General features: G+C 44.8%; 1 protein-coding gene across 1 annotated transcript; it reads left to right on the forward strand.

Moving 5' to 3' along the window:
* Positions 1-18,007: 18,007 nt before the first annotated feature.
* On the forward strand, positions 18,008-19,799 carry her6 (hairy-related 6). Its single transcript, XM_053322112.1, has 4 exons — positions 18,008-18,317; positions 18,500-18,595; positions 18,722-18,809; positions 18,961-19,799. Exons 1-4 carry the CDS (start codon positions 18,210-18,212, stop codon positions 19,500-19,502), a joined length of 834 nt encoding a protein of 277 aa, XP_053178087.1. The 5' UTR covers positions 18,008-18,209; the 3' UTR covers positions 19,503-19,799.
* Positions 19,800-23,625: the final 3,826 nt, after the last annotated feature.

Genomic DNA, 23,625 nt, shown 5'->3' on the forward strand with positions numbered 1-23,625 from the left:
AGCTGCTTATTTCACAGTTGTAAAGTTTCAGCTTGTATACTTTTGTGGATGCATTGTTATTTTAAGATAAAGTAATTGGAAGGTATTTTTGTAAGGATATAGCTATGTTTTGACTAAATGTGTGCTTGTTTGCATTATGATGAACACCAACCTCTCATTGTCAGTCTTTTCATGTTACTAGCAGTCATTCAGGCCATTGTGAAGTGGCTATACTGTGGTTTCTATCCTTGCTCTGCAAGATGTGTACTGTTACTAATCCGTTGTCTATTTATGGTATGTACATATACGGTAAATCCTGCTGCCCAGATGTTTCATTTAATTGTCTGAATGGGGCATTTTGATATAATTACCAATGAGAAAATAAAGTTTAAGTATAGATTTGTGAGACTGAGGACCTGTTGGATTATACAACACTGGAAAGTTAGTATAGCTGCAATCATTTTATCTTGTACTGGCACAATTATGGCGTAAATGGTAGAAATACACAGTTCACATTAACAGTGATCTACCATGGAAGTGTGATTCCACCTGTTTGATTGGCTGCAGCAGTGTTTTGCCAGATTATATTGTATTGTGGTGCAGAATAGTTGAGCGATGGTTACACTGCATATTTTTTTAGCTGGAGCTCAGGGTGCAGATGCATCGCTCCCATTGAAATTAATGAGGAAGCTGTGTTTCTTGATTCAGTGTTGAAGTCAGTCTGAATACGCCCTTAGTAGGGAGTCACTCACCACAGTCAAGATTATAAGTGTATGAGAATGAAAGAGATGAAGGGCAAAAAGAAACTGCTGAAGTGTTCTCCCGTCATTCAGGCCCATATCTGAACAAGAGTAAATATTTGGCTTGTGGGCAGGGAAGAGGTTATATATGTTGGCACAGGGAGTCTGGCGGATGTGCTGCGTGTGCGTGTTGATTGTAGTGAGTGAAGATGTAAAGCATGTGTGCATGTCTGTCTGTGTGTTAAGTATAGGGACAATTGCAAGGTTTGTAAAAGCAGAGTGTAAATGTGAGCATGTAATCATAAACATCCAAGTGTTTATGCAAGGTTGTGTGTACGGATGAACATTTTTTTCCAGCGGGAGTCATATCTCCATATGTAAGAATATTTGTGTGTGTGTGTGTGTGTGTGTGTGTGTGTGTGTGTGTGTGTGTGTGTGTGTGTGTGTTACCATTTTGAAAGTATTTTAATTAACCTCAGTCCACTTGGTTAACACAGACAGCACAACAGGAACCTCTTTACTAGACACATAATCAACTGTTTCCTCCTGTATGTGTAGTTTAATACAAGCATATTTACTATGATAGACAAACAAGTTGTTACTGCATGTTGTATTAATCTCATGCTCAATCTTAGCAACATAAACCTTTTAATGCTTTGTGTAGAAGTGCTTTATTTCACTAACAAGTCTTGTATGAACTAAATTAACTGAACATTGGACTGAGAAGTCTTTTTTTATTATATTGATTGCTAGCTATATACAAACTATTTCTGTCTTTGATAATAAAGTGTGATAAAGGTGTTAATAGGAAATTTGTCTCCCAAATGGATTCAATGTTAGTGTGATGAGCATGTCAGACATTACTTATACTGACCTACTTGGTGAAAAATATAGAAGTTCAACAAATCGTCACTTGTTAGCATGTCTATAAAGAATGATAACCCTAACCTCATCTGAACCCCATTACAGTGTCTTAAAAGCAAGCTGGTGACCAATATTGTACTGTCTAAACAAAATATGTACGGCATATGTGCTGTTATACACGTAATCTGTTTCAAATGAGGTAAACGCTGCTTTAAAGCCTGTTTCTGCTTACTCATTTTATGTACTTTTATGTCTGTCACGACATAAGAAGTGGTAAACAAGGGACTATCCCACCAGTCAGCGCTTACTCATCGTCTGCCTGGATGAAGTCTGGTCCAGGTTCACCCACTCAGCACCAGTCTGTCCTGTTTCCACCACTATGATCATGCCAGTGATGGCTGACTTAATCAGCTCAGTCTGAATGTTAGATGAGCTGACCTCAAGCAAACAACAAGTCACACTGTTTTACCTCACTTGTTACATCTGTGGGTCACTTTACGTCACTTTGTGTGATAGTGTGACTGAAATGTAAGTCAGAGCAGCAGTGTGGAGCAGTGTGTTTATCTTTACTACTCATACTCACTGTACATTTAACATTAAACTTTTTACTCAATTCATCTGACAGACATAGTTTTACACTACTACATTTCAGTTTTCCAGATTGTCTCTTTAATAATTATAAGTGTATAAAAAATAATGTATTGGTCAAGATTAAACCACATTTTTTAGCAGTTCCAATAAAGAAAAATTTCACCTCTAGATGTCTCACATAGTTTAATTTAAATAATTTAAATTGTTAAGAGGTGTAAAAGTATCCAATATTTCACAGTAAAAGCAAAGTTTAGAGAATAGTCCTAAAAAATGAACACACATTTGTGTCGCAGATCATCCCTGTGAGGGGCCACAGGACTAAATTACTAACTGTATCAAAGATAGTCAAATCTAGCTCCACTTTACAACACAGTAAAGACCGTAAAATGCTGCTTACACACTGATGCATCAGGAATGACAATCTAAGTGGTGGTAGACACCACATACTGCATGTTACAGTATCATGAATTCATTCTTTCTTAGAGTGGGTGGCTCTGTGGGTGGGGGCCAGAGCAGTTTGTAGGGTGAGTGATTTCATAAACAAAGACAACAGATAAAATAGATGACATGCACTCTGTGGCATGGCTGTACTGGGTCACTGGGGGTTGCAGTGGTCATATAGTGCTGCGTGCCAAGAGGGTCCTGTTTGCATCTCCAGAGAGGCCCAGAAAAGCAAGATCTTATCTGGCGCGTGCCTCTGCCGTTGTTTCCCACACTCTGCATGCTCCATTGCCGGGGGGGGGGGGGGGACTTATGATTGTGTGTGTGTGTGTGTGTCTGTGTCTGTGTCTGTATGTGTGTGTGTGTGTGTGTGTGTGTGTGTGTGTGTCAGCAGAGGTCCCGTCCTGTCAACCTTATGCTGTTTTGACTGCCATGACATAATGTGCTTCAATACAGTGACCCCCCCCCCCCCTCCCCCCACATGCTTTTTCTTTCTTTTTTCTTACTTCTTCAAAGGTTCCGCACATCAACAAGGGCCTCCTTTTCTGTGAATGTCGCATATTTGGCTTTTCATCAGTGCCCCCTCTTCTCTTTTTTTTTCTAAAGACCCGCACCCCACCCTGTCTTTTCCGTCGCCTATGTTTTTCACTTTGATTGGGGCTTTGCACAGGATTAGGGACCCCCCCCCCCCCCCCCAGTACCCATCTATTACCGCCCTAGCCTGCTTTTCTTATGTTGTTTGCCATGAATGAGAAGTGGTGAACTATTATAGAACATATTGCAGAGATTAAATGATGACCTCACCAATCTGCCTAAATGTTGCATCTTTTTCTAACAGCACATTGACAGGACACACGCTAAATACGCACTCACGTGCACTCTCTGCCTCGTTCATGTACTGAAGCACATGCATAGGACTTTAATTTTCATCCCATTTTTGTTTGTGTATGACCCAAGAGTGTTGGTTATTATGTTGGAAGTTACAAATGGTGACAAGAGGTAAATGTTTGAAATGTAAATAAAAAACTATCAATAAATACTATATAGTATACCCACATACGGTTACATCCTGTCATTGCACAGCCCTATTGCAGTCAGCTGTAAACAGTATTAATTAGCAGTATTGAGTGTCGTAATAGCTGTAGGATAAAAACTGTGTTTGAATCTGTTTGTCCTTGTTTTAACTGATCTGAATGGTCTGCCTGATGGCAACAGTTCAAACAGAGAGTGTCCAGGGTGAGAAGAGTCCTTTATAATGTTCTGCGCTTTTTTGATGCAACAGGAACCGTGTAGTTCTTCCAGTGTGGGGAGCGGGCAGCCGGTGACCTTCTGGGCCATGTTGATGACCCTCTGGAGCGCTTTCCTCCGAGCCACCGTGCAGCTGGTTTACCATACACAGATTCAGTATGTAAGAATGCTCTCGATGGAGGCTCGGTAGAAGGACACCAGCAGTTTCTGTGTGATGTTATTCTTCCTGAGTATTCTCCTGGCAAGAGTTAATAATGAACACTAAATATAAAAAAAGGGAAAAAAGGCTAAGCATTGATAAACGCTGTATTTTCATCAGCCTGGAATGAACTTGCTTGTTGCATATTTAATTTAGTTTAATTATTATTCATCATCTTAACAAATCACAGTTGCACAGCCTGTAAAATCTTCTACTTTGCATTCAAATCAGCAGCTACTGTACGTCTGTGGTTTGTCCATATTTAGCATGCATCCATGTATTTCTGCCAGTTTGCATGTGTGCCATTAAGTGTTTGTGTGGGTGCCCGTGTGGGTTTTGGACAAGAGGTTAGCTGAAGAAAGCCTGGCAGATTTCAGGGAGTCACAGCAGGTTGAACCCCGAATCCCCTTACATCCACCGTCACTGCTTTAAGGTTAGGAATCTGATGTGTGTGTGTGTGTTTCTGTGTGTTTCTGTGTGTTTCTGTGTGTGTCTGTGTGTGTTTTGCAGCCGCCCCCACAGCTGGGAAAAGATCGATGCAGCCTCTACCAGCAGGCTCCTGGCCCCCGGCTGCTACTGTCTGAGAATGAGAGGCGGCGGGGGGATTGGGGGTGGGGGGAATGGAATGAGTGAGTAGCAGAGGGAGGGATGAGGGAACAAAATGAGAGGTGAGGAGGGAGGGAGGAAGGGAGGGAGGGACGGAGGAGACAAAATATGCCCATGCCGGCTGACTCACTCCCTCTTTACCTCCCTCCCTTACTCACAAACATGCATATGCTCTTTCCCTCGAGTACACACAAATATTCACACACACATACACACACTCATAAACACACTCCTCTCCTTTCTCTGCCAAGCGCTCCTGTGCCCCTGCTCATCTGCGTGGGGGGCCCTGCAGGCAGTCTGGGCCCTTACGTGCCCTCTCTTTACACAGGCACACAGATGTACACACACACACACACAAAGATGTACACACACACACACATGCACACAGAGGAATTGATGTGTAAGACACGCTCTGATCCTGCATGCTGATGATGAAAGACAGGCAGCCAGGCTCCTGTCTTAATGCCAGAGGGCAAGACCTGAGAGGAACCCGCTGATTCTTGATCCTCCTCCTCCTCCTCTTTCTTCATCACTATTGAAATCATTTGAATTTCGCCGGAGTTTTTTGTTGCTTGCTATTTTTCTCTCTTATCTTTAAAGGCATCCAGCCAGGTTCCTCTGTTTTCACTGAAGTGGATTTGGATGACACCACCAATTAGCAGCTCCCAAGTTGAGATCCCCAGGTTGACAATTTGTGGAATTTTAACGGAAATAAGCAGGAATAGCAGTCGTTTGCTGGTGCAGAAACTGAGCAGCAGTCTAATGAACATTTCCTTCATGTGCGTGGTTCTGTATTGCTCGTAATGCCTTGCTGTGCCTGCGTGGTGCAATGCTTCATGTATTTACGTGCATTGCCCCCAGCCTCACACCTGGCTTGGCAGGAGCTCTGGTCCCACCCCTCTTCCTCTTCTTCCTCCATTAAACCCCCCCACCACCACCTCCAGCTCCTCCTCCGTACACCCATGAGAGGGAGGGGATAGCACAAGACCCCTTTTGGGTTCTTCAATCACATAAACAGCACTAAAGGTCTGAATGAAACCTGTTGCCCACATTCCAGTGCAGTTTAGAGAGAGGATGTATCACATGTGTGGATGGTGCAGATGGCCTGGGCGATGAAGGCATAAATTAGCCTGTGCAAGGAAGTGAGATCCCCCATTGTTCTGATGGATTGTACACACACACACACACACACACACACACACACACATACAGCTTGCTCACAACCCTCTGAGTCGGGCTCAAGCAGGAAGATCACACACTGTCTGTCACAGCCTCTCAAATCAGGCTGCCCAGAGCTTCCTGTAATCCCTCCTCTGTAACATTAATTATAAACTGGTGCTTTGTGCCCCGCGGACCAACCGTGACTTTCCCAGGACAATTAAAGTTACTCAGTAGAAGAAGGGGGATTGGGTAGAAAAGAAGGGAAAGGGGATCAGGGAGTGAGTCAGAGGATTTGACTAGAACTGCGTCTGAGGGCGCTGAAATGAGGCAATGGGTGAGATGAGAGTGGGAGTTTGGGGCTGGGAGTACAGGATGTCTAACTTCAGTTGGAGCAGGGATAAGTCATAGGCACTGGAGCTTTTATATTGTTCTGTAAGTGAGGCTTTTAGCATAAGCTTTGGCCTGAGAATCGAAGGCTGAACAAGGTAGGGTCTGGGTGGGCAAATGCCTGGACGGGGCGGGGGTGGATTAACTGCCATCTCAGGGGAGTGATTGGCCAATGTGTGGGAAACATGACCCCGTTGTACTTCTCCACCCCAATAATTCATGAATGTAATAAAAATGTTTTAAGTATCCAAACATGGTGATACTTAATGGCAAATGAAGGCTGTTCTATCAGGATATATGCCAAAACATGTTTCTGTCACTCACCTACTTTGCTGTCCAGAATGCGAGATCATTACTGCCCTTCTTTTGCTAAGCTCAGTCAACTGCTAGCTCACAGGAATCATATGAAAAAATGCAGAAGCTCTTTAAGGATTTTAAAAGAAATTAAATAGATTTTTTGCTGTGGCAAAGTGTCTTTTGTGGTCTAAAAGGGGCCCTGTGAACTGCAGTTGCGTCTTAAGCTACCACACTAAAATCGCTGCACAGTACAGCATCGTCCCTAGGGGCTTGCAATAATTGCCTAAATATCTCTCCCACTGGTCACTGACCTTTAACAGGCCACTGAATCACTAAATCCTGTTTGACTGGCTTTTTACTTCCTGCCAAGCATGACTCGCTCTGCTGAGGGCACCTGCGTTGTGCCGTGCCTACAACAGGTGGGAAAAAATGTGTAAAATATGCTGCCGAATGGAGAAAAAGCCCATTTCAGAATGAGGCTGACCAAACTGTGTCCCTGCCCTGCCCTTTACCTCCTACATAGCCCCGAGATGACTCCACTTCAGTGGCACACTGAGCCAAAGGCAAACCCTTTCAAGTTGCTCCTGATCTGTTTGCAACAAGAGGGCTGATTTCTAGATAAGTGGAAACAGGACAGTTATCAGGCCAGCCAGTGAAGTGGTTCATTTGACAGATGTTGTTATCCCAAATGGATCTGATAGGCTGCTGTTTAATCCTGTTAAGTCACCTTGCTCTGGGACATGAGCCCAGCTTCCTCAGCAACACCCTTTCTCTGAACCCTTGACCCCTCACTGTGGCTAGTGAGGTGATGAAGAAGGGACTCACCACTGTCTACCACAAATTACATGTATATAAGAAATTAATATGCATTAATAATTCACATTCAATAGCAACATTCAGTACCAATGCTGAAAAGACTGACAGTGAATGTCATGTAGTGCAGCAGAAAGTAAGGGTGAGAAGGTGGAAGTGGTGGCTGCTTGTTTGCATTGTGTTTCTTCTTGTAACCTTATTTAAGTGTTTAAATGGTCTAACCCTAGCTCTTCTACTTCTCTGTTCACATGCTGTCTTTACAGATAAGCAAATTATGAAATGTAATGAAAAAATAATGAAGTCCGAGACAATGCAGGAGGCTAAATTGAGAGCGCAGAAGAACACACACAACCTGCAATCCACGCTCAGTGTGCCACAGGCAGAATAGCTACATAACAACAATTGAAAATATCTTCTTACTTGGCTAAAGAGAGCAAGGACAGGTAATGCCTCTGACCAAAGAAATATTTTAGAACCGTAAACAAGACCTTGGAATAATATTACTGCTTTCTTAGTTGCTGTTATTTACAAGAGGGAGAGTACAGCTTTTTGTATTTGTCCCCTTTACATTTAGAAAAAATGCCGGTGGTCATTGTTGTTCTTGGCCAATTTGTTTATCTTTTGATCCTTTCGGAATTAAGCAGTGCATAACTTTAGTAGCAGAAGAGATGCTGTTCTACATAAGATCATAGTTAAAGGAATAGCCCCCCCCCCAAAAAAAAACACCCCATCTCACCTTCTATGCAACTAAACTCAGACGGGACAGCAAACACACAATGAGTTAAGACAGGTCATACTGCAATCTGTAACCTACTGTGTTTCACAATTCAACAGAGCAAATAACATCAGAATATTATTTAAGGGTGAACTTGGGGTCTCATACATAATACTATCAGCCTCTTAAGAACTTAGACACATTGACGCAGTCAGTTTACTTTACCCTGGTAGGTGGTGCATTTAAGGTGGCTTAGAGGAATTTCTTATCCAGTATGGATTAAGTTCAATGGAAAGGTGGAAGGGGTGAATAGAAATAGTCGGCACAGTGCAGCTCTGTGTTGACTGAATAAAGATTATGTACACTAGATATCATTCTCTTCGTTGTTAGACCATGCTGTGAAGCAAGTAGCACCTCTAATGGCTCTTGAGGAACTGTGGTGAGCAAATCAGCCCATTTAAATCACTGAAATTAACACTGCAGCAGCCACACTTGACTTCAGCCCAACCACTTACATATCAATGGCCATTCCCATAATCCTTTGCCCGATGGTGACTGCATGCAGGCAGTGTAATTATAACTTCTCTATCGAACAGGGCCCCAAGAAAGCACTTTTCCAGCACACAGTAGTGGGGTAAAAGAGCAGTTGTAAAATGGTGGATTAATTTTTTTGAGATTACAACCCTTGCAAAATATCTTGTTTAATTATCAGAATTTGATCCGTTTGATCTAATAACATTTGGAAAGTCTTGAAGATCCACACACTTTCATTATTTTATCACCATTCAAGAAAGCGTGGGGCTAAACCGGAAATTAGCCCGTTCAGCTGCACATGTGTTGGGGAGGCTGGATTAAAGGAAATACTACTGTGCTTGCAGAAGATTTGTCTAGTTTTGTACCTGGCAGTCAAACTTTTCTGGCTTCATGCACCACTGAGTTCATATGAATGAACAGGACCCCACCTCTGTATCCAGTTCTCTCAATACAGCCATGGGGTGGAGAGGAGAAACTGATCACTGAAACCAATGTGAAGCTGAGGGCTGTAGCCAGTAGGCCTGCGATCTTACAGCAGTGTTAGTTAGCTTGTCTCCTCGTTGAAAGCTGATGCTTTCATATGGGACACAATGGAGCCTGAGGTGGGCGTGAGATGGGTGTGGCAGTAAGGCTGAATTCATATCAAATCAGGCATTGCAGTGAAAACACCACTCCTCCCATTTATTTAAATGACGTCAGTGTGTTTGGGCGACTGCAGGGGTGCCAATGGTAGCGAAAAAGCAGGTGAAAGAGAGAAATAAAACGTTATTTTCTTACAGATAGACAAACCCAAACCCCCAAACAATTCTGCACAACCCTGCTGAGGTGCACCGCAACGCCTGATCTGTTCTAAATACAGCCTGAGGAGAGGTGAGGGGACAGATAGGGTGTTAAAATGACTGAGAGCAAGACACTATGACGGGGGGCAGCAAGGTGAAACTTGGACTGTGGTAGCGATGAGCTCATACCTGTGTGTACGTGTGTGTGTGTGTGAGAGAGAGAAGTCTCAGAGAGGATTTGGTTCAAAGCCCCTTGAGGCCCCATCAGTAGTGATGTCATGGGAAACTATTACAAAGCCCATCCCTGTTTGTAAACTCCCTCCGTTTCCTTGTCGAAATCTGAGGGCCACATGAAAGTCTCCATTTTTAAACAGCGGAATAAAAACTCTGCATGTCTGAGGGCAATCTGCTGTAACATTACCAGACCGGAGTATAAGGTATTGAGTGAAAATGTACTGCAACTTGGACAAGATGTAAATCATTACTTTTTCTTTGATGTTCTTCCCATCTCTTCCTCTCGGTCTCTGTCTCCCTCTCGTCTTCATTACTTATCATTTCTCTTGACCGTAAACATTGTGAACTGATCCCCGCTGCTATCCTGCAGGAGCGCGGGGCCCCTCTCTGTGGCGCGTTGAAAACAGATCAACTTGGAGGAGCTGGGAACATGAAAGGAGGGAGCTAACGACAGGGGATAAACGCATTCCTCTGCAACCCGGCCCGCTATACTGCCGCTGCTGCCGCTGGCTGGTGGCAGTGCAGGGGAGCTCGCAGCAAGAAGCATTGTTGCCACAAAGCGAGGTGGAGGGGGGGGGCAGCTGAATATCCCTGAGCTCCCTCAGATCTCACAGGCAGCAAGCAGCACTTGACCTTTCCAGCACTAAAGGAATATGACAGCCGTGAAGCCGACAGAGAGAATAGGGAGAGAGGCAAAGAGGGGGTGCGAGAGGCAAGAGACAAAAGCCACACAAAGTGCAGGCTGCCACCAAAACAGTTAGTTTGCAATCAATGTCAGTCATCCCTCCTGTCGGGACAGTTTGATTTCCACTTTTCAAATGAGGCGTTTATTTTTGGCCTGATAACAGGGCTCGCTAAATTGAAATTGGCAGCTCGACAATCTACAGATAATAGTCAACTACGCAGGAGATCATGTGAACAGCCCTTTCTTTTACTTTACTTGAGCCCCCACCCTCTCTCTCCTGTCTGAGACGAGAAAGGAGGAAATGAGGGAGGGAGAGAGAGAGAAAAAGGGCTAATCTTAGTCACAATCAGAGGAGGCTGAGAAGGCAAAAAAAGGCCCAAAAATGAAGGGAGGGAGAGGGAAAAAAAGGGGGGCGCGCTGAGGAAAAAAATAGAGTAATGTCCCGGTGATCAGGAGGAGGGCTTGAGGGGTGGTTATGTGGGGGGTGTACAGGAGAGGTGAGGATAGAAAGAGAAAAGGAGGGAATTTCTTTAATGTTTCTGGCAGCAGACCAGCTGAGGTCTCAAGGTTATCCTGGCTTTGCAAACTCCCACGGGAAAGGTGGAGTGCTGAGGGCCGAAGGGGGGGAGACGGGGGCTCGAGGTGGAAGAGAGGAGGGAGAGATGGCTGCCCTTTTTCTCCAAGAGGGAGGCTAATGCTCTGGGGGAGGGTAATCCTCAGGCTCTCATGTCTGATAAGGTTGGCCTTGGCCCAGGTAGGAGGACAAAAAGGGCTCCGAGGCCTCCCAGGGCATCCTCACACCAAGTACTGCCCTTTGCCAGGTTAGCACAGAAGGAAAACTTGGGAATATAATGAATTATTACTCAAGACCGTAGTTATAATTACGTTTGGGTGATAACAATGTAAAAGCACATTGATTCCCATGGTGAAACTTTTAGCATTTTTCCCACCAGGGAGGTCAGAGGTCACGGCCAGCTGCTGTAACAGCTGCTCTTGATCTGGTTGAGTTCAACCTCTTGCTTAAGATCACTTGGCTTTCTGACATGGGGCATGAACCTCGCCATCCATTTTTCTAACTGAAACCCCTAATTATGCACTGCTGTGTTGAATTACATATGAACATGTATTGTTGTATAAGATCAGGTTTTCCCCCTCGCTCTTTATTACATTTTAAAACTTTCATTCACAAATACATCTTGCCAATACACATTGAAGTCATTCAGCTAGTACTCACTGTATTCATGTGAGGTCATTGTCCTGGGATAGTTGATGCGCAGCCTTTGTGACAAGACCATCCAGTCTAAAACAGTGCCACACTATAGAAAAAGTGGTTGGAAAGATTAAACAGTTTCATCATTCTTACTCTAACCCTTCACCTCTCCATTCCCAGACAAAGTATTTAAACTCATCACCTTTATGCAAATATGAGTAAACCCTGATTTTGACATGTTTTATCTCTCACTCTCTTACTCTGCATGTGTTTGTTTACACTAAACTAGGCCTATTAGAGATAATGATTCACAGCATCAAGCTGTCAGTTTAGGGAGCTGAGTGTGTCTTTGTGTGTTTGTGTGTATGCAGTTGTATATATGTGTGCGTGCATGTGTGTGTGTGCGTGTGCCTGCCTCTTCAAAGGCTGGCCTTCTTATCTACAGTCAACAAACGGCTTCCTCAGGAGGAAATAGGGAGGTTTCATGCACCTGTAATTCAAATGTCCCAGTGCTCACTGAGAATAAACAAGTGATATGCTCCCCCACTTAGTTTTATGTGGACCCGATGATTAATGGATAGAAAAAGAAAGGGGCAGATCTGTTCCAGGGCTCAACGAGAAACTTATTTCAGCCTCAGTGGGTTTTGCTTGTGTAAAAGTGGCTTTGAGACAAATTGAAAATGTCTTCTCTTAAAGACTTATCCTGAGCCAAGTTTTGTGTGGCCAGTGATTCTGCTCTGAACAACTAATAGTCAACCCATACTGTACATCCATACATATTTAGCCATAGAAGCAGAGCCCATCAATACCTTATCAAACTCAACAAAATGTAAATATATGCCAGTATGGATCCCGAACATCTGACCCAAAACGGACGCTACGTTATCTTTTATCTTTTGCTGTAGTTCGACAGTTTGAACTCTCTATATAAATATGTCTACAGCCAGAACATCCAGTAAATGGTGGTTACACTGCATTTGCATGAGTGGCCCTCACCCCCACCCGCACCACTATCAACAGCAGTAGCCGTATTCCCAGTTTGCTCCCGCCTCAGGCATGCTAACCAGAGACCCAGGCCAACTCACTGGTCCTCTCCCCAACCACTTCCTCTCCACCGCTGCAGGGTTTGACTCACCATGACTTCTGACCTTCGATGCTACACCGCCTCCCCCACACATGCAAATAGAGCTGGTCTGCTCCAGGAGGCATCAGAGAAAAGGAGAGGGTCGGACGGAGGGAAAGAAGAGAGAAGGAGGAGTGACGTGGCTGGATGGGAGCTGAGGGAGGTGTTGTTGAGCGAAGGGGAGAGAGAGAGAGAGAGACCCCTAAAGGAAGTGTGAGCATCTTGGTCTCTGAAGTGGAGAGAAGTGGAGGGAGGCAGTGGCAGACGCCTAGGGAGACTCCGGTCTACAGCCCAGTACTGAGGCCTTAAAACATTTCTCTCTCTGTTTTAGCCAGCCAAAACGGACCCCAGCGCCTGTGTCTGCGAGGCTTATAGTGACCCACACTGATCTTTCTCTCATTGTGTGTGTGTGTGTGTGTGTGTGTGTGTGTGTGTGTGTGTGTGTGTGTAAGAAAAAGCAAGCGTGAGTACATTCACTGTACTTATTGTTTTCCTTGCTCCCAGGCTGCTCCAGGCACCTTGGTTTGTGTGTGTGTGTTGAGGGGAGGTAAGCGATGTGTGCGGCTGTATCTGGAGAGCTTCCAAACTCCCTCATCTCCTCTCCTCTCTCCTCCTTCTGTTCTCTCTGCTTGGAGGATCTGTCAGTTCTCCTTCTCTCTCTTTGTGCCTGCTTTGATCCTGCTCTCCAAGCCTTGGCTGGCCTCGCTAACAGCAGCTGAGCACAGGTCCTACTCCACTCCCACTAATAACACACACACATACACACACACACACACACACACTCTCTCACTCGCTGCTCCACTTACTCACTCTCTCACACACTCCAAAATCGGTAACGATTGGCTCTGCTATCATTTAGCGCTTTCTGTGAGTTGTCAGACCTTATCGCTTTCTCACAGCCCTCTGTTTGCTGTAACCCTGCATTCACACTGCGAGCAACTTGGGCGATGGGTCACTCTTTTGCAACTGATGGTGGGTGGTGCTAGAGCCTCTAAGTACAATCATATAATGTTTTTTTGTAGATGCAGAATCACAGATCATATTTCTTATTCGAAATCTTTTTGCACTGTCGCATTGTTTTGAAGATTTAAAGGATTTATGATATATCGCAAAGATTTATGATTTGAAGTTTTATTGCAAAGGCCCCTTGTAGCATCTTTATTGCACATATAATGTTCAGCGTCGCTAACCAAAACACATTTTGTGTACATAGAGACCTAACTTTCCTGTATTTCCTACCTTATAAAAGATTTATATACTGTACTCTTGTTTTGACATCTATGTTATTTTTCTTATCAGCTTGTGATCTCCTGTTTTACTAGCATATTGTTTACTATTTCCAGTAACATCTGCATCTTTGTGCATACTGGTGGGACATAATGTACACACATTACAGTCAGACCTCCATAGTGCTGGGTACCTTTGAGCTGTACCAATTATATATAAATTAAAAAAAGTACAGATGGTACGCTTTTTTGTGGTCATTCAAGTAAGTGGTATTAAGTAGCCATTCACTGAATGTTTATAATGAGTTTTTTATGCAATTTTTAGTTTGCAAGCAGAACAGCAAAGTTCATTGGTTGCTGACAAGCAGTGACAGTGCACACACTGGCCACTCATCTCTGACAGATGAACTTCTGGTGACGTGTTGAACATACTTATCACAAAGTGAACTTCTGGATAAGTCAGTCAGACAGCCACTGTGTGGCAGCCTCTTGGGAAAGCAGGCTACGTCAACACAGTGCCACCCTCAGTTTGGCAGCAGCAGCCACATGACACCTCAAGGCTGGCCTTGATACAGCCTGCCTGTCTGCCTGCTTACTTCCCACTTTTCTTGCCAGCCAGTAATGAAGCTTAAATGTCAGCATAGGCAAGCTTCAACCCCAACTCCCCATCCCACCAAACACACACACAACCTTGTCACCCTTGTGGCACCAGGAGTGCCTCTTGGCAGCAGCCCTGTTCGCCAATGGCTTACACATTAAGGCATGAGCAGTGGGTGACAGCGGGCCAGATTGTTTTGTGAGCGCAATATCTCACACTTTCACACACACTTTAGCCGCACAATCTCTCTGCCTAATTGCATTATTGCAGTGTGTGGAGGTCCATGGTCGAGAGAGCTCAATAAAGATATGAGCCCTGGGAAAGACTGGGAGCGGTGGAATGAGAAAAGAGGAAGAGGGAGATAAATGTGGGAGTGAAGTGGGGAGGGGCAATATAAAAAAAGAGATATAAAAGGGAGAGGATAAGATCAAGAGGGATAAGGGTTGTTGCATGGGACAGGGGAGGGGATCACAGGTAAAGGAGTGTGAGAATTTGGAGAGTGAGGGTGGGGTGTCTTAAATAAAAGGGGGAAAAAAATAACACTTGTTTGTTTTCCTGTCTGCTGGTCAGACAATTGTCATCTTTTGCTTTTCATCAGTAAAGTATCTCTGAACATTGTGTGAATATAAGCTTTCACAACAGAGATCCATGTTCCCTCAGTCGGCCTGTTTCCCACAGATTTCTTGTGATAGAGGAGTTGACACATAGCAACAGGTAACACTCGAGGGACTGCGAGCAGCCAGGTGCGCCGATAAGATGTTAAACTCAGGGAAAGGGAGGGACCGAGGGACCCAAGGCTCCGTGACTCAGTTCATCACCGGAGACCTCTTGCAACATGAGCGTGAGAAAGTCACTCAGGCGGAGAGTGTTTCAGTCTGTCTGCTTCACATCAATACATTTGTTTTGGAACTCTGTCAGTGTCATTGTGCAGGAGAAAATGACTCAGGTGTGCAGCTCACAACAATGAGACATGTTACTGATGTGTTTGACAGAGGCAGTATTGTTGTGCTTGTGCATGAAGGATATTTAGGATTATAGCTGGTTTAGGCACATGTACAGACCAGCCTCCCTCCTCAGTTTACAATTACACACAAGACACGTGTGGTTTCATGATGTCTCCACATGCCCGTTATTCATTCTGACATTATAGCTTGTAGTGTACACCTTATTGTAATCAACCACAAAAAAAAATCATGTGACTTTTTTAGACAGGCATGAAGTTAACAATATATCAGTTCAATTATACAAGACTTTGAAGCTGAGTGTGAAAAAAAGCACAGGTGACTGCTTTAGCCTGCTGATAACATAATTTATAATCGTTAAATTGCTAGTGGTGATGTCATATAGTTTGCAGACATTGTAATTTACCGCTGCACGTTTAAATGTTGGCTTGGAGAAAACCTAAAACCATCTATGCGCCTCTCTCATGTTCAGCTGGGGATCCGGAGCTCCGTGATGCCTATCAAATTCACGATCTTGCGGCCAGCCGCCGGCGACGCCCCGCAGATCCAGGCGGCAAGCCGGCGAGAGGAGTGCCTTCCCCCGGTCGCCTGCGAGCCACGTGTCGCGGTCTCTGCAGCAGCTGGAGGTGTGTGAGCAGCAGAGTGACAGGCGCTGAGCTCCATATACTCGAAAAACACACAAAAAACCCCGATCGGTTGCTTTTGATACGAGAGAATGACTTAACTTTTCCCGGTTAAACCTCTCCTTACGTTTGCATACTTTTCAATTAAAGCGTGCAGAATTGCGCATTACTCTGTTCGTATTTCTTCATTAAGATAGTGGGTATAAGAAACTTTGCTGCCATTCCTCTTACAAACACCCAACAGTATGATCAATATTAAATGGATAATGATAAAATCAGTGAACTCATCAGTCTTTTCCTTTTGCTGAAATTAGTGTTCGTCTTTTCTGAAATGAATATTTAGGCTGTACTCAAGGGTCGAGGAAGCAATGTAGTGATCACTTCACGGGCTCTTCAAACTTTAAATGCCCACAAGACTCCTACACTCGGTGAAATGCATTATTGAAAGCACAGGTTAAGGCGCACAATCTGAAAAAAAATGTTGCTGTCCGTCAATAAACTTATAAGACGCAATAATGGGCCCTATATCTTTCTCCCTTTACTGCGCGTATGCTCTTACGTCTCTCCAGCTGCAATAAAGATAAGGAAATGAAATTATGACCTGAAATCTAAAAAAGCCTTGAACGCGGTGGGGCGACCAAAAGCGGGGAGGAGGAGGAGGAGAAAGAGGAGGAGGCATCGGTCTGATCGTGTGAGCTCTCCGGGCTCAGAAATATCTCTGCTCTGGCTCACATTCCGATAAGGGAGCCCGATCCAGCTCTCTCTGTAGGCGTGGTTTTCCCAGGCTTTTAAAACAGCAGCTGCTATTTACCTTCCCCTCTAATGTAAACCACCGCCGCCGCCGCCACATACCCTCCCCTCACCCCTCCACCCTCCTCCCTGGCCCGGCGGCCAAACCTCCAACCACCGCACTCATAAAACATCCTGGCACGTGCTCCACATTCACAACACCGACAGATGATTAAATGCCAACATTTGTACCACAGAGTTAGGAACTACAGTGGTAAATAACATGGAAATGTAATGTGCATATTTAACTTTATTTCCTCCTGTGAGAGTACACTAAATTAACGTTACTTTAGGAATATAATGATTATCTTCATACGTGTGTTTTTTATGATTAGAGCTTGTCTCCTTTTAGTTTTTAGTTGTCGTACAAAGTAGTTTTCTTTCACCAGTTTCATTAGATATAACTATCGGCTGGGAAGTTTTGTTGAAAAGAAAAGTGTGCCTCCTGTGCCCCCACATGACTGAAACTCCGATTACCACTTCCCCGTGGTGTTTTTTTAACACTACACTACAAACTAAGTGTTTCAGAGTTTCACTTAGTTGTTTGTTTCACTATAAGCAGTTTCCAATGAATTCTGGAAAGTTTTTGCACAACCTAGAGCCTACAAGACTTAGACGGTAACTTTATGTAGACAGACCGAAGTGTAAACTGCTCAAGGCTGAATAAAAGTTGATTTGATTGTGCATTGTTGCTGATGTCTGGGGAGAGAATAATAATGATGATGATAATAATAACATGCATTGTTATGAAGCTAGTATCCTGTTATTATTGTGTTGCTGCTGTGTGTGGTGATTTGTAGTATAATTCATGATTAATTGATATATTTTCGTATTATTGCGCAATATTTTTGCTGTTATCTGTCATGTTATGTTGTCTGGCGGATAAAAAAGTCCCTCAGCCCGCCTCTGGTGGCGGTGCCCAGTCAGCGGCTCCACTGTTAATATGTAAACGGTGCGATGATTGAAGACTGAAGGCAGTTTCCCCGGCTGTGCCCTGAACCCGGGCCGCGCGCCATTGGCCGCCAGCTCCAGCGGCCAAACAACCAATGGAAGGGCGCCGACCACGAGCCGTCCTCCCTCGGGCCGCGTGTCCCTCGCTCTGATTGGTGGAAAGTTACTGTGGGAAAGAAAGTTTGGGAAGTTTCACACGAGCCGTTCGCGTGCAGTGCAAGATATAAATACAAGCCACACGCAGGGAACCCAACAGAGAGACTCTGCATCCGCTCCTGATAACCGCTGCTGCTGCGCACCGCTCTAACGGATTTTAACTTGATCCATATCTCAGGATTTTTTTTGCGGGAGAAGGAACTTTTGAATATCACAAGCTGAAAATATTCATCATCCCTTTACCTGCACCAGTGGACCGTAATTTGCTGTGGTATTTTGGGATAATTCCGACAAAAAAATGCCTGCCGATATGATGGAAAAAACCTCATCCTCTCCGGTTGCTGCAACCCCGGCAAGCATGAACACGACTCCTGATAAACCCAAGACAGCTTCTGAGCACAGAAAGGTTAGTATTTGTTATTTAAAAGCGTTTCACATTCACTGTCATCTAAAATCATCTTCAAACAATTCATGTTGACCACAGTTTGCAGTCTTACAGTCTCCTCGTCCAAAGCGAGGATTTGTACTTTTACGCACGAAACGATAGCGGATATTTAACAGTTTGTCTCGTTCTGTTTGTGTCTTTAGTCATCCAAGCCAATTATGGAAAAGAGGAGAAGAGCCAGAATCAACGAAAGCTTGGGACAGCTGAAAACCCTCATCCTGGATGCGCTCAAAAAAGATGTAAGTTGTACTCTCTCGGAATCATGGTTATTAATAGATTTTTAACCTGCAAATCGAAGCTGCCCCTGTCAAATAGTGAGTAAGTGAGCGCGTTATCCTAACCATGTGTGCTTTCCGTCCCATCAGAGCTCCAGACACTCCAAACTGGAGAAGGCGGACATCCTGGAGATGACGGTGAAGCATCTGCGGAACCTCCAGAGGGCTCAGATGACCGGTAAGTCGCATTTTCCGAACTAATCTTGTCACATGACTGTGCGTTTTTGTTTGCCCACATCTGTGCTGCTCTTTAAAATCATGAAAACCGTCATAAAAGTATGTGGAATTTTGAATACCCTGACTTATTTTTGCTGTCTGTTTTTTTGCAGCTGCGCTAAATACCGATCCCACAGTCTTGGGAAAATACCGTGCCGGTTTCAGCGAGTGCATGAATGAAGTCACCCGGTTCCTCTCCACCTGCGAAGGTGTCAATACCGAGGTCAGGACGCGGCTGCTCGGCCACCTTGCCAACTGCATGACCCAGATCAACGCCATGAACTACCCCAGCCAGCATCAGCACCAACACCAGCTCCCCTCCACCGCCGGGCCAACCCACCCCTCCTTCGGCCAGTCCATGGTGCAGATCCCCAGCTCACCTCCGCAGGTCCTGCCCATGAACGCGGTACCCTGTAAAGGGGGATCCTCGCCGACCAGTTTACCCTCAGACGCCACCAAAGTGTACGGCGGTTTCCAAATTGTGCCTGCCACAGACGGACAGTTTGCTTTCCTCATACCCAATGCAGCATTTGCGCCAAACGGCCCCGTTATTCCTGTGTACGCCAACAGCGTCAGCACGCCGGTCCCTGTGCCGGCTGCGGTTTCTCCCGGAGCCCCGTCAGGCAACTCGGATTCAGTGTGGCGACCCTGGTGAAATGCGAAAAAGGACCGTAAAGACTATGAAATGACACTTAATAGTTCTGTTTTTGTTTAATCTTAGAAAAGTTGTTTTGAATCTGTTTTTCTTGTAAAATGGAAAGAGTATGCACTATATTTGTACAGCTAACAAGGGAGTAAAGTTCATATTGAAATGAGATTTGTATTGTGGAAGTCCGTTCACTGCATTTTTTATATATATATTTGTCTTTTTTTACTGTGTGATGCCAAAGATATGTTCAATGCGCTTATACTGTTCTTCGTTTTGGAAGACAAATAAATTTGTAAAGATATGAACAAACGTGCACTTGTTTTGCCTTTTTATTTGGAAAAAGTAAACCTAATCTTATTAATGCGTAAAATGTTCCGTTTTTCGGACTGCTAATGCTGCTTATTTGGTAGCCTACATAAACTATATGATGTACACTATACTTAAAAGTAAAACTGAGAGTGGTGGCAGATACTTGGTGAGCTACCACATACTTTCAGTTCAGTTATCCTGTGTGTAATGTGAGAATGACTTTCTATTGAGGTCATTTACACATGAAATTAACAAGTTTTTGTTTTTTTAACAACCTTTTGCGCGTAACAGTCAACAAAAATGGGTGTAAAGACTCACACCAACACTATCAGTAATCAGACTTTGTCGTGAACATAAAAAGAAATGATTGCGCCATCCTATCCAGTAATGTATGTTTCAATCCCTGCAAAGAAACTGGTGTTTATTAAGAGGCATGCATCCTGCTTAAGTTTGTTTTATGAAAAACTTTGTACATGCTCACTCACTGTATGTCACACTAGACCAGACAGTCTGTAAATTGTAGGCTTGTAGTTGTAATTCAATTATCTAAATAAGCAGTAGGAGACAGTGGCTCTGTAATTAATCAGCACAGGAGCTTCTTTCTTGGTGCAAGCTTTGGAGCCTAACAGAGGTCACTTACGCCATCTAGCAGCGCAGAAGGGCATTGCAATCTGATAGGTATTTGGCAGATCAATGAGTGGAGCATGAGTTTGTGGTTGCCACTTAAGGAAAAGTGTGCAGTCTCTTTCTTATCTTTCTTATTTAAGAATACCTTAAGGTAACATGCCAAAATTATTATTTTATATGTCAAGTGTTAACTGTGTGTCAATGAGCATTATTGGTTGCATTGCAGCACTTGGTGATCAAATCAAGACACAGGTCAGTTAATGTAAAGTGGGTCTTTTGTTTACTTGTATTGTATAAGCAGAATGACCATTTATTGATCAAATGAACTAATTGTTTCTATACTTATGTTATAATCTATTAGATGAACATCCAACAAACAACTTGAAGTAATCAAGCTTGTAAAAAATCATCATTAGGAGGATTTCTGCCATGCATGGCCATTAAGCATTAATCTCCTGACAGTGTGGCACAAAAAGGAGCTTCAGGCTGTGTCTTTAATCAGAGCTGAGGGAGTTCCTTGATGCTAGGGGGGTTGACAGCAGAAGGACACGTTAAACACCTCGCCACTGAGCCATGTGGTAGCGCTCTGCTCTGCCCAGGTGTGCATGCCCCCTCTAGCTATCTGAGTGTGGCCCTTCTTTGAAGGAAGGTGGGTGTGGGGGGGGGGTGCAGGTGTTTGCAATTATCAGTGCGCTAAGAGGCACAAAGTGTGGATAAGTGCCATCATTCTGAATTTCCATCACACCTTTTTACAGGGGGCCATGCATCCCTGTTTGATTGAAGCCATGTGTGTGCTCGTGTCTGTGCGTGCATACGTCTTGTGTGCGTGTGTTTGTGGAGGGTGCTGGGTGAGGACATGCCTGGCCAAAGGGCACAGGGGGTGAGGTAGTGGAGAGTTAAGTGGGGGGTGACTGGCTGGGTGGGAGGGGGTTCATGGGAAGGCCTACCACGCAGGATAACAGTCGGCCTCCTATGAGCCAGAGCTTCTCCACACAAACACACACAGTCAAAGACACACATACACACACAAAACGTTCCCACAGCATTCCAGCTGTGCTCGGACCAGTGTCGAGCTTCCTGCCCTGAGCCCCGGGGCCACAGCTGGACACAGGACGTCTGGGAGGCACGTGGTGTGACCCGGACAACACCCAGCTGCTGAGCCTTCCCACCCCGCCTCACCAACATCTTCAGCGGTTTCTTCCCCTCCGGAGAACAGCTTTACGAGCCTCTCCAATTACCCACTGCAGTGGCCGAGCTGCCGGAGTGACCGCACACATGTCACAACACGACCGGGGGGTTAGCTGCCATGCGTGTCCATTAACTTTTCCCACACTCCGCGTGCATGCAGGGAGCGAAAGAAGGGAAAAAAAGCCCCTCTGCTTCCTCCTTGGCTCCCTAAGTGCTACCATATGGTCCGCTCTCCCTCTCTCTCTCTCATGGTTCTTCTCTCTCTTTCTCCCTCTCTCTCTCTCTCGGCCGTCACTGGGGCTGTCTTTGATTGCAGCCCAGACAAGCGAGAGCTTTATGATTTAAGCCCAGGGCTTGCTGTACCAAGCCCTGGACTCATTTTGAAGCCAAACTCCTCTCCCTCCCCTCCTCTCCCCCCATCCCCTTACACCCCCCTCCTCTTGCAGTTGCAGGGGAAGGCTGTTTTCTGGCAGGAAATGAATAGCTCCCAGATGAGCGCAGGAACCTGAGAGGTCGTGAGAAAGAGGCGAACCCCCCTCCGCAGGCCCGGCCTGCTGCCAGCCGCCAGGGGAATGTGGGAGAGCGCCTCTCTGACACACGCATCAACCCCTCTGCCCTCCACCACACCGCCTGACTGACTGACTGCCTGCCTCGGCGCTGGGCCCTGAGCCTGGAAATAGACTGATAGACAGGGCAACCGCCACCGAGCCAGGCAGCATGGCTCGTCAGCCAGCCAGCAGAGCAGCCAGGCAAGGAAAGGGAAAACTGTGGGAGGGGAGAGAGAAGTGTTGAATCTGTGTGGGCGGAAGTGGATCAGTGTGTGTATACAGTCTGAATCCTGACCCAAGCGTACAATACAATGGAAAGTTAGATCTGTAATTTAAGTTTACTTTAGACTCATGTATGACCCAGAGTAGGTATTTGCACAAATTTTGTGCACGGACCTACACATGCATATACTCACTCACATGTTTTCCTCCCTCTCTCTCCCAGAGGCTTACACTCATTCCAGAGTATACACTCACTCAGACAGGTGTTCCTTGTCAGAAGCAAAGGGTTTTTCCCTTTGGTTCCCTGTCTGCTGAACTAACATTTATTCCTCGTGATGTTGACACTGTTATGGTTGGACATGGTCAGAAGTTTAGCCACAGCTGTCCAGGCATATTTTAGGATCTTTTTTAATCATTGCTCTGCATCAGCATGACATGTTGAGATCAACTAATTAAGGAGTGAAGGTCAGCCATTTTATTTGCCAAGTTTAACAAATGCACAGGATTGTGTCTCAGTGATAGTGGCTCAGGAACGTAACAGCTTATGTAGAGCAGTGGTTCACAACTTTTTTGGCTTTTGACTATGTATATATATATATATGGATATAGATAAAGATATACACATTTATGTGTTCCTTTCCCACTGGTCATCCCTCAGATTTTCCTGTGATGGTTTAATGGGGTACAGTGAAACCAGACCTGAGATTCAGGTCAATGCAGTGGGAGAGCAAAATATATCACATGAGCAGACTACTCATCACCTACATATAAACGTAATGTCTAATCATTACGTGTATTTATGCATAAGGTTGCAGCTGTAGATGGGAGTCCAGCTCTGGTTCAAGACAGGATAAACTAGTTAAAATTAGTAAAGGGGAGTTTCATAGTTTCATTTGTCTTTCATATAGTGGATGAATGTCATTCTTTATGCTTAAATACAGACTTGTGAAGTCACATAAAGTTAATAGAGAGGAGATACACTATTTGGCTCATAATTGTCATTTATTCACAAAAGCTGCTGTAGTCATGGACAGAGTCAGAGAGCTTGAAATGATGTGTAGCTGCTTACTAAAGGGCATCCAGATCTCACGGACCCGATCTCCACTCCACTATTATTAATGTATTACTCATCAGAGTTGTTCTGAGCTCTTAGCAGCGCACCCAGTGACTCAGTACCCAACTCTACATGGCGTAGACCCCTTTTATGCTTCCATCTCCCAGTCTCCCTATCTTAC

This window comes from Scomber japonicus, chromosome 7, assembly GCF_027409825.1.
Source record: "Scomber japonicus isolate fScoJap1 chromosome 7, fScoJap1.pri, whole genome shotgun sequence".
Classification (NCBI taxonomy): Eukaryota; Metazoa; Chordata; class Actinopteri; order Scombriformes; family Scombridae; genus Scomber; species Scomber japonicus.